General features: G+C 35.7%; 1 protein-coding gene across 2 annotated transcripts; it reads right to left on the bottom strand.

Annotated features, from left to right (window-relative positions):
* Positions 1–154: 154 nt before the first annotated feature.
* Positions 155–10,144, bottom strand: clic1 (chloride intracellular channel 1). 2 transcript variants are annotated; one of them, XM_032580156.1, is made up of 7 exons: positions 10,010–10,144; positions 9,706–9,764; positions 7,555–7,664; positions 6,069–6,194; positions 5,028–5,134; positions 4,642–4,823; positions 155–4,547 (listed from the first exon to the last, which is right to left on the bottom strand). In XM_032580156.1, exons 2-7 carry the CDS (start codon positions 9,745–9,747, stop codon positions 4,386–4,388), a joined length of 729 nt encoding a protein of 242 aa, XP_032436047.1. In that variant the 5' UTR covers positions 9,748–9,764; positions 10,010–10,144; the 3' UTR covers positions 155–4,385. The 2 variants fall into 2 exon arrangements, with proteins under 2 accessions (XP_032436047.1, XP_032436048.1); XM_032580157.1 differs by having other exon boundaries at positions 10,015–10,135.
* Between the last annotated feature and the right edge of the window lie 1,621 nt (positions 10,145–11,765).

Genomic DNA, 11,765 nt, shown 5'->3' with positions numbered 1-11,765 from the left:
GCATTAGTCCATATTAAAAAATAGATCAAATCCACATCAGTTCAACAACCAAAACATTGTGTAATCAAACCCAGATCCTTCATGAAATTTGGGTTTATTGAGGTGAATTAACTCACAGCTGATTTCCAACACAGTCCAACTACAGGATTTTCTAATTGCACTTCGGTCATTTTTAGCAACACTAAAGAACTTCATATCAAAACAATGTTAAATGTTAAACTGTGTTACCCTGAGGTTTACTGGATGTGTTACTGCTTGACCAAAGTGTGTTATTAGCTCCAGTTCCTTCCATGTTGATTTAATTCAAGGTTGTTTTACAGGCAAGAAAACTTCGAGGAGTGAACTGAGCCAACAGACAGAGTTACGACCGAGTCTCAGATCTCTTTGGATAAAAATAAGGCTAACGGCGGCATATTTATAATTTGTTATTTTGTCAGAAGAACTTCACACAACCAACAAAGATATATAAGTAATCTATACTTTGATCACATGTTTGATGTGTAACAGAAACAAAGCAGGGGTGTCAAACTAATTTTCGTTTTGGGTCGAATCAAGATCAAGAATGCTCTTAAAGGGCCGGTAGCGCCAGAATGTATTGATAAACTGTTAAAATATTAATGAATTCTTAAAATTAAATAATACAATTCAAAGTCTTTTCATTCCCACCAGAACTTCGCGATTATTTTTGTGATTTTTTTGCAATAAGAATCAAAGTGTTTATGTTACTAATTTGGAAATATTTGCACTTATTTATGACGGGAGATGCGACTTTTTTATTCCTCGCTGTTTAGATCATGGACTATAATCTGACATCAGTTAAGACTGAAGCAGCTGTTTAGTAAAAGTTAGAAAGTTTTTGACAATTTTTGAGAGAAATCTTCAATAAACTCCCAATAATTTGTTGATTTTTGTGAATTTCCATAATAATACACAAGAAATCAGTTTATTTTGTAGTAAACGGATAAAAACTGCACTGATTTGATTGAAAACATGATATTTAAGTAGACTTAATGTTTAGTCCAGAATCCAGAGACAGATATTTTTTCAACTTAACTGCAAACCTTACAGAAAAATTAAACATTTTCAGAAAATAATTGAACAATAATAAAATCCCATACAGCTGCGATCCTTCCACAGACTTTTTAAAAATTGATTTGGTGGCTCATTTCCAATAAGAAAGTATCTCCGGCAACTTCAATAAATCCTATTTAACTGTGGAAATGTGAAAACTACTCAACTGTCCAGTCATTCACATCAACAAGGGCCGAGCCAGACCAAGGAATAAGCAAACTATGCAGCCGTCAGCGGCTCCACACCAACAGGGGGCTCCACAGAGCAACAAAGATTTTCTTCTAATTGTTTTCCATCGGTAAGGATATTTGTTATTAGACTTAAACTAAAAATACACAATTTCTGAGCTCTAAAACTCAACTAGAAACAAAAGAAAAATATTTTAATTAGGTATGGGTTACTGTAAAATTCTAACATTATGATAAAATACCACGATTTTATTGTAATGTACTGGTTTTACTTTATGTTACTACAAATTCTACCACAGCAAAAAAATACTTCAAGTATGACTTTAATTTTGATATAGTTGATCTTAATTTAAAAGAAAACAGGAAGTGGTTATGGCCTTTTGAAGCAATCAAAAAGCTAACAACCTACAAAATTCCCTTTCTTCTGTCTCTTTTCTGATTACTTTAAAGTGAAAAGTTAGCTTATCGACTGTAGCATGCTCACAGTCTCTCTTCCATTCATGTAATTATTAATTGGAGGCCTTGAAAGCGGATCACAAACAAGCTCACCAGTCAGGACTAATCCTTCACGCTTGCTGTGGGAGCGCACAAAGAGGAAGCCCGCGTCTATTGAAACGGTTTCCTGTTTAGCTGCTTTCAGCGCCGGCTCGGTCCGGCCCGTTTTCCTCTGCTCCGCAATGAATGCAAACCTTTTCTAAATCATGACGTCTTTCTATGAAAAGCTGCGTTTCCTCTGTGATAAAGTCTGTGGGAAACACCTGTGATTAAAACACAAAATGACTTGATGGTATGCAAATATCACTTCCCTAAAAAATGGCGAGAGACTAAAACGGTTTAATCTGGATGTGTTGGAATAATTAATCTTTAGAATATAATGGAAGAAAAATAAAAGAGGGGAAAGATTAAACAACTGTGTGTCCATTTTGAAGTTGTAATTAGACAAGAAAAGCTGTAGTATGTTTTTTTCTCCTGTAGTATTAAAGTAAAAGTATTTAATGAGCTGAGTATTGATTTTTTGTTGATGACTGATGCTAGCTAGCCAATTAGATGTGTTAGCTGGGTTGCTAATTAGCCTGCAGTTTACCAATGGACCAACTGTACCAATTGTAGATTATTATATACTTTACAAAATGCAACCCAAACCATCTCATATGTATTATTTTATTAGCTGGAAACCTAAAAACCGATATTGGACATGCTAGCAACTCCAGTAGCTAGCCTGTTATTTTTCCACCAAAAGATAAAATACTTATAGCTTCTTGTGCTAAAATGCATCTTACAAACTATATACTATAACCGTCTGCTTTCTTGTGATCTTATAAAAAATATTTCTTTTATTGTTCTTTTATCCAGAAAAGCTTTTGGTAATTTCTCTGTCATACAGAGCTAGCACAAACAACAGGTAGAGAAGAAGTGTTGCAGATTTGTGTTATGGTTTAATTTTGCTTTTAATATCAAAATCAAATTGATAGTAAATTTATATTATGCTATATTGTTCAATATATACACTGTATTTGCTGTAGTAGAAATAAATGTCACTTTTCTACTTTAAATACAAATAATTAGGTTGTATTATGATATTTTGTTTTAAAGGTGGGCTACAATTCTTCCTTGAACAAGTTAGAATAAATCTATTGCTATAAGAAACATTTTAATTAATTTTTTTGCACAAAATTATTCTTTACTTCTGGTATTTTGAGCTCCTCCTGAGGAGCCGTTTTGGGGCATCTTGTCACTTTAAAGCCTAATGAGCAATTATACATCCTTACAACTTTGAAAAGCATTAGTAGAGCCTCCAGCACAACCAACAAGAATGCAGCAAGTGGTTTCTAGGTGATAAACCAACAGCAAAACACTTGTCTTTTCAAGCAGCAATTGTACAGTGAATACAACCAGCTGTGCAAACATGCCGCTTGGGTTGCTAGGTAACAGGCTGGACTTCACTGGGGTTGCTAGGTAACAAGCTGGCTGATTTGTTACATTACATTCTGGAAGTTTTTTGAAACAGAAAACTTTCCAAAAGACTTCAACCCATAGCCAAAAACCATCTGGGTGGTTTTTTTAAGAGCTTGGGTTGATTTTGTAGGCAGTAGGGAAGTACAAAAACATATAAAAATATTAATTTAGCATAACATGTCCATTTTATATTTTTTTACACCCATATTATGTTATTTCTTAAAGGTTATCATAGAGTTAGAATCTTTTACCAGCCTAGAGTTTAAGTAAAACATTGTTCTGCTGAGAATAGCAGCAAACATCGATATTAGGTGAGAGTTTGGGGCCCCAAATTGTTATTCTGCCCAAATACCAAAGAAAAGCTTGAACCGGCTCTGATCTGAGGTTAAAGTTCAATGAAGAAGGTGAGTAAAGGTAAAAAACAGAAAGGCTTTTGTTTAAAAAAAAGGGTGTGTGAAAATGCAAGCCTTCCTGAAAGAAACATTTTGATTTTGACTTGTATTATCTAGACCAGGGGTGTCCAAAGTGCGGCGAGGGGGCCATTTGTGGCCCTTGGAATGAGTTTGTGTGGCCCCTCACTGCAGTTAAAAAAACGGTGCAAATTTGGGATGAGATGCAACACTTCCTAAAATCATTTTAGGGTGAGATTTCCATGGCAAGTTTATATCTTAAATGGAAAACACAAAGAATTTAGTTTTTACAAAACACAATTTACAGACCAACAAAATAGAAAATAATTGGCTTAAAAAGATAAATAAATATAAACATTAAGGGAAATTTCATTCTGATGTTGGTTTTGATTAAAAAAAATTAACTTGTTCAATTCATTGTTGTGCAGGTAAAGGAGAAAACATTCACAATAATATAATTTTTATGTTGTTTAACGGACAGAAAAAGCTCATTTTGACCCTGGGTGGAAAAAGTTTGGACACCACTGATCTAGACTTTGCCCTCGTCTCCCTGCTGATGTAACCGATCCTGGTTGAAGTAGAGAATAAATACAAAGATCCACCTGTGGGTGTGTGCATTCTGCGTATCAAAAGGTAAACAAAGCTTAAAGGAAATACCCGTCGGCAGGGAAACAGATTCTGGTTGTTTGCAGAGTAAATATTTGATTACTGATGTCTGTGTGGAATAATTTTTTCTACTTTAACACGGCCTATCGCCGTCCTACTTGAGAGCTTTCGCTACAGATGAATACGCCATGAGGATCTCCGTGTCGACAGGACAGGTAGCGCTAAACTCTTCCCTGGCGTACGCTGCGTTCAGGTACCTCCAGACGTTAGTCAGAAACTCTGGGATGGTGAAGTTTCTGTACTTCAAACTCACCACCTGGGGATAAAAAAAAAAAAAAAAAGGATCCGTTTGAGTGGCAGGGATCAGGAAAACCGTGGTGAGGATAAACGTCGCACACTGAGAAGATTACCTTCAAGATGTGCAGCTTTGGCAGCAAGTTGCAGTCCGCCAGGGTGAGCTGCTGGCCGTCCAGGAAGGGGCGTGACGAGGAAGTGACCTCTTCGGCGGCGTCCTGATCGATCTCCTCGGGAAGTGGGGAGCCGAGGTAGTTGTCCAGCTTCTGCAGAGCCTTCATGAGGCCTTTCTCTAGATCTGAGAGCGAACACAGACACATAGAGTAAGCGGGGAGATTAAGAGGATGTGCGCCGTTCTCGCTGACGTAGCGCTGCTAAAACTGTAACGTTATTAACAGACACTCCCTCCCTGCTGGGTTTTTTTTTTTTAGCCTAAGATTAACATGGCGACTTCAGCGTTTTGCTTTCCTGTGACGATGTCATCATTATTTTTGATGCTTACTGTCATTAGTCTGAGGGTTTGAGTTCTTGATGTAAGCAGAGAACTTGGAGAAGATATCGACTCCTGCTGTGTTGGACTCCGGATTACGAGCCGCCAGACGGGGATATCTGGGAAAAACAGATGGTTGATTATATTTAAAACACAACAAAACAAAAACACAAATGATTAAATAAAAAAAAGAGCTAAGCTGCAGCTAACAGCTTCATAATAATTTATTTTAATCAATTTAGACATGTCTGCAGTTTTATGATCACTTCTAATTTCTTAAGATTTTGTTTCCAAGAGGTTACACTTCTTTCTTCTACTTTTCTTTTTCAGGATTTCTGTTGATGTTTCAAAGTTTTTCTGCTGTATTTTTAATTATTCTGAGGCTAACCAAGATTCAGTTAATCAATTAATTTATTAATCGCACAATAAATTAAAATGAAGTTGATTATTAATATTTTTTAAAGGGTAATTTTGTCATAAATAATTCAGTTATTTGTGGTTTTTATGTTTTATTTTGGAAATTGAAAATGTGGAGTATTCTGCACAAAATTAAAGTTTCTCTGTCTCCTTAGAGGACAGATTTGCTTTATTATATCTTTATCAACATATTATTTGAAAATGATCTCAAAACAACAATGTAATTCTTTATCGCAATAAATTCTGGAACAATTTATCATCCACTAACATTTGTAATTGTGACTGGTCTAGGTGTACATGCATTATTATGCCATATATTACTCAAAACATCAATATTATTGTTTATAACATATAGTTTCAGCATAAAATAGTAACAGTTCCAGGTCTAAACTGGTATTAATAAATTTTAAAACAATAAAATAGCTTCCAAAAGCTTGACAAAAACCAATTCATCAGTTAAAATATTAATAAAAAGTCTATAAAAAGCAAAGTCTTAAGATCTGGGCAATGATTTATCCAGAGAGATTATGGTTACTATAACCAGGATCTGTCTTAAATTACCACTTTATATCATTTCAGCTCCAACATTCAGAACAACATTACATCCTAACAGAACAAGTGAAGGTCAGTGGTTACTTTGGGGGGCAGAGCGTCGACTCGATGAACTCCTCGATTTTGTTGGTGTCGGTTTTCACCTCGTTGCCGTACTGCAGGAAGGGAGGCTGAGCTCCAGGAGCCAGATCCTTCAGGATGTCTGGTTTCCTGAGAGCAAGAAGAAAAACCAACAGGTGAACAAAACGTACACCGTTAAACTAACGCTCTGCTTTCTTATTTCACGCTACTGGGTGACTGGACAAACTTATCGACCATCGACGATAGGCTGCAACCTTCGTCAGTTGTTTTTATGAGACCGGTTTTATTTTTATTTTTTGCCTATGAGTTACACTACAAAAACACAAAATATTACCAAGTATTTTCGGTTTAGTTTCTAGTGCAAATAACTTAGTGTACTTGAAGCTAACTTCAGAGTAACTTTTCAGCTGGTTTTACGTCAATAATTCCTTAATATTGATGAAAAAATGTGGGTCAAAATAATTTCACAAACATGTAACAGTTAATTAGTTAAATAACGTTGTGTTTTTATTCAAAAGAGCCAGCAAAATAAAGTTTTCACGACTCTCAATACTGTTGTGGGAACCATTGTACCAATTGTCACGAGTATGAACCACCTTTTTAAAAGTTGGGGTTTTCTCAGTTTGCTACTCTGGTGCAAAATTTTTGGTTCAGTTTTTAGTCCAAATATCTTTCTATACTTGAAATGAGACACAATTACTTACAAGTAACTTTTCAGCAAGATATAAGAGCTTGTTTTAAATCAATAATACCTTAGTATTGATGAAAAAGTGCTGGTTCCATAACCAACTGCCACTGGGGCTGTCACCTAGCAACCAAGTTTTAGTTCCACTGGTAGATTAATATGGGAAAAATGGAACAAGTACTTTTTAAAAACAACAATAAGGAATTATTGACTTAAAACAAGCTCCTATTTCTTGCTAAAACATACTTGTAAGTTAGTTTTGTCTTGTTTCAAGTGGACTAAGATATTTGCACTAAAAACAAGACATAAAATACTTGGTAAGACTTTGTGTTTTTGCAGCGTTTTAGATTATTTGTCTTTTTTGACGTAAATGAATTTGGGTTGAAACAAGTCACTTTAAATTTATTGGTTATAATCAATAAGGTTTTCCCCTGTTGAATTATTTCTAATTTCTGACTGAATACACACGGCTATTTGGCCTCAGGAAAAGCTCACCAAGTAAAAAATGTCAAGCAGAGGTCATCAACACAGTCATCAGATTTTAGTTGAAAGTACTTTTCCATCAATATAAATGAATTATTAACTTAAAACAAACTCCTACTTCTTGGTAAAAGTTACTTGTAAGTTAGTTTTGTCTTATTTAAAGTTTAGTAAGATATTATGCACCAGAAACTAGACCAAAAAAATACTTGATAAGACTTTGAGTTTTACAGTGTAGGTCAACAGTATAAATATGTGTGTTGTACCAGCAGCAACCTGCACAGGATCAAATAAAAACAAACACAAACGAGGGCGGTTCTTTACTTCTTCATATCCACTGTGGTGACGTCGAAAACCACTCCTTTCAGCCACAGGACCATGAAGAGACGCTGGGAGAACGGACAGTTGCCGATGCACAGGCCATCGCTTCCAGCCTGCAAAACGAGAACAGACAGAGCGTTTATTGGGATTTATTTCTTTGTTTTCATAAGGTCAGGTGTTTGACATCAACAAACAGAGAAAGTAAAACATTTACAGGTTATTCTGGTTCATGTTCCTCGTAAAAGTTTTAGTAACACAAGACTTTATAAGGTTTGAAATGCAAACACAAAGCAAAGCAATGTGATTAAGAATGCATATTTCCTTATTTTAATTACCTAACCCAATGGATTCTGGGAAATGTTGGTTTTTTTAATGTTATGTCTTCTTAACTTTCTCTGTGTTGATTAACTTGACATAAAATGTGGTCAGGTTTTAATCTTCCAAACTAAGTGCAATCTATCTAAAACAGCTTTTTATTTTAAATACTGCACATTTTCCATTTGCTAATGATGATTTACAAATTCAGCAAAAATGCAAATTGATCAAAATCTATATTACTACAACTATTTTACTTATAAAATGGAGAAAATGTGTTTTAAGTATAGATTAATGAGGTGGGAAAATAATCAGCTTTTTGTATTTTTACTAAAATAAAAGCAAAGAGGATTTGCTAAGACCAAAACTTAGTTTGAATAAATGAAAGACATTATAAATATGTAGAGAGAAACAGCGAGTTCTGCACCAACATGGGCTGAAAAGCTGCTCAGTGAGGAAGAAGCCATGACACTAAAAATGAAAATCCAGATTACAGTTTGCAAAATATCCAGAGGGGAGAGAGATTATAATTTCTGAAAACATTTCTAAAGATCTGATGAAGCAAAAATGTAAGTATTATAATAAGGGGGAAACTTGTTACTGTCTGATGGAATTACCTCATTTTACTACAGAAGAGGTTTTTCATCTTTTGTAAAAGTTAAATAATTAATTTTGTTCTCAAATCTAAAAGTTAAAAATAGACAACTTTATTTGAATTTCCATAGATTTCAAAATAAAACATTAAATTAAGTGCACAATTACATATGCAGCTCTGTAAAATATTAAGAGACCACTTTAAATGACCAGTTTCTCTGATTTTACTTTTTATAGGTTTATGTTTGAGTAAATTGAACATTGTGCTTTTATTCTATGAACTACTGACAACATGTCTCTGAAATTACAAACAAACGTTCTGTATTTATTTGCAGAAAATGAGAAATGGTTAAATAAGGAAAAAGTTGCAGAGCTTTCAACCTCAAATAATGCAAAGAAAATAAGTTAATATTCATTTATAAACAACAATACTAATATTTTAACTTAGGAAGAGTTCAGGAATCAACATTTGGTGGAAAAACCAGGAGGTTTTCATGGGGTTCAGTGCAGTGGACTCTTGGTTTTTTCCAGAGCTTTATATAAAATAGATCTCCTTTCATGGCTCTAGAGAGGTTTAATTTTGCAGCAGCAGGGGTAAAAATTTATTTTTAAACTGTTTCCTTAAACTCCAGCTTTTGTAGGTCAAATGTTTTGACAACATAACCAAGACCAACACATCCTGTCAGCTGTTTAACCTACGAATTTACAGAACTTTTCATACCATCTGAGTACTTGTTCAACTAGAAACAGATTTTAACTTAAGAAATAATGCAAACCAAACCAGTAGATACAAAAATAATGGACTCTATCCTAAAAAAAACATACAGCATATAGCATTTATAGCCACTTTTTAACTGAACTTTAGGCTATCAGATGTAATCGTGTGAAAGTAGAGTTCAGGATGTGACTTTAGCATCTTTCACGGCGGTAGAGGGAAAAAGTGGCGCACATGTTCATACAGAGGAGTCATTATGCGAGAGGAAGAGGAATAAACTTCAGTTTGGCGGCCGACCAACATACTTAGTATAGATGGAAACCCATCGCCTGTTGTCTTAATGTGCTTTTAATTAGATTACAGGGGTTTATAACCCGCGGTGAGTCGTGAGTGACATGAAAACAAACACAGGTCTCCTTTTTATCTCGAACAAAGTCAAATATGCGATCAGATGAGCAGAAATCTGTCCATGAACCCGTCGCCGCCCGCGACGCCTTCAGGGTGTGATGGCTTTCGTTGCTGCCGCTTACCTTCACGAAAAGCTCAATTTTGGGCTCGTTTGCGTCGCTCATCTTCGCCCAGTAAACACCTTCGCAGAAGCAAAAAGAGAGGACAAGAAGTTTGAGTGAAGTTTTGAAAGTGAAGTGAAACGCAGCAGCGGAAAGGCGGGCAGCTCAGCCCACATCTTCCGCTACGACAAATCCCCGACACAACCTGACTAATGTGACAATGTGGCGGCCGCACAGGCGGCGGAAACGCCTCACAGAGCCATTTTCTCCCCGCAGAGAGAGAGGAAGCTCTAAAACTCAACCCGAGAGCTGAAATTATCCAGACCTTACAGTGCTGAAAGTCTTCTGTCCGACCTGCTGCTGCTGCTGCTGGTTTCCTCCTCCAGGTTCAGGGTCTGCACTGCAGCAGCGACACAATCATCATCATCATCATGAAAGCTGCGCCTCATTTCCTGCTGCGCGGCCCTGGCAGAAAGTTGCATGAAGAGAAACTAGGTGGAAGAAATGCAGGAGAGCAAGAAAAGATCGAGTTCAAATCAGAAAGATGGTGAAATTACAACGACATTCTTCAAAAGTTTCGACTGGATTCTGTTGTGCAGAAACAAAAAAGGGTCACTTGTAGCTTATTGTTGTGGATTTTATGGGTCGTTTTGCTTATTTTTTATCACCGGGTTTTCATTTTATAAACACAAAACTTTCATATTTTACTTTAAATATTACGGGGAAAGACTAAAAAAGCTAAACTTGTTTAATATTTTATGTAAACACAACTAAATAAATTAGTTTATTATATGTAAAGCACTTCCCTCCATCTGCAGGCCAGCTCATGCCAATACATCTCTATTTTTTAACCAGGCAGGGTTGCGACTCCCCCTGGTGGCAGCCGGAGGCGCTACACTTCCGGTGTACCGGAAGTGTATTACATCAAGGACTTCGACTGCCTCATTAAGAAACCCCGTTTTAAAACGCTATATTTTGTTCCAGCAGCACAATTTGTAAAGATACTCCAAGACGAACATGTTGAGTCATAATTATTGCATTTAAATTGAAACTGTTGCATCATTTTAGCCAATTAATTGACTTGTTTAATGATTAATTGACTTTTTTTACGTTTATTACTTTGTATTGTCAGTATATCTGACAAGCAGGCAGAGCTGGTTTAATAACTGATTTGAATTAACATTTAATTTAGTAAATCTAATACAGAAAATATGACAAGAAAACAGAAGTAGCAACGTTACTGGGAATCAGGAAGCACTGGTATACATCCGTATACATTGCATTAGTACTTATTGAATACTTTGTTACCATTCAAAAAGTTTTACATTTTTAATTTGATTTAATCAGTCCAAACAGGGCTGATTAAACAGCATGACACTTTTATGATTTTAAACTTGAAAATTGGAGCTCAAGTTGGAATTTATTGTGAACTTTCCTAAATCTTTACATGACTTCAAACACACCTTCCTAGCCTTAAATTAGCTTTTGCCATATTTACGACTGGTACAAAATAAAGACCCTATGTTCTTTAGAAAAATGTCGATTTTCTCTTAAATTGATTGGCTTCTAGGCTCTGATTCTGCTTTTCTTATGAGGCAAAGTCAAGAGGCAAGAAAATTCTCCCAACGAGTCCTACATCAGGTCCGTAAGGTTATTATCAGGAAACAACAGAGAAATCAGTGTTAAAGCCGAAGTCTTTCACAGCCAGAGGAAGAATGAGGGACACAAATTCTCTTGGATGTGAGTGTGAACGCTGTCTGACACATTTTGTACGTGGAAAACAGGTGATTAATGACTTAAATAATACTGACTTGTTAAAATCTACCTTCAGGAAAATGCTTAAAAACAAACAGCATAAAATGCTGCTTAAATGTAATACCGCAGTTACTGCAGCACATGTTTTCATGCTGCCATAGAGCTACCGTTGGAAGTTACACGCAAAAAATCAATCATAACTACATTCATTTATTGAACTTTGATTTGACTATCAATAAGTGTCATTATGACAAAAAACAGGAAGTTTACTACCAGTTACCTTTGTAGTTGCCGTCATTCATAGTTTCATTCAACTGGACATGAGG

Source organism: Xiphophorus hellerii, chromosome 13 (assembly GCF_003331165.1).
Source record: "Xiphophorus hellerii strain 12219 chromosome 13, Xiphophorus_hellerii-4.1, whole genome shotgun sequence".
Classification (NCBI taxonomy): domain Eukaryota; kingdom Metazoa; phylum Chordata; class Actinopteri; order Cyprinodontiformes; family Poeciliidae; genus Xiphophorus; species Xiphophorus hellerii.
This window is presented reverse-complemented; position numbering and strand designations above follow the sequence as displayed.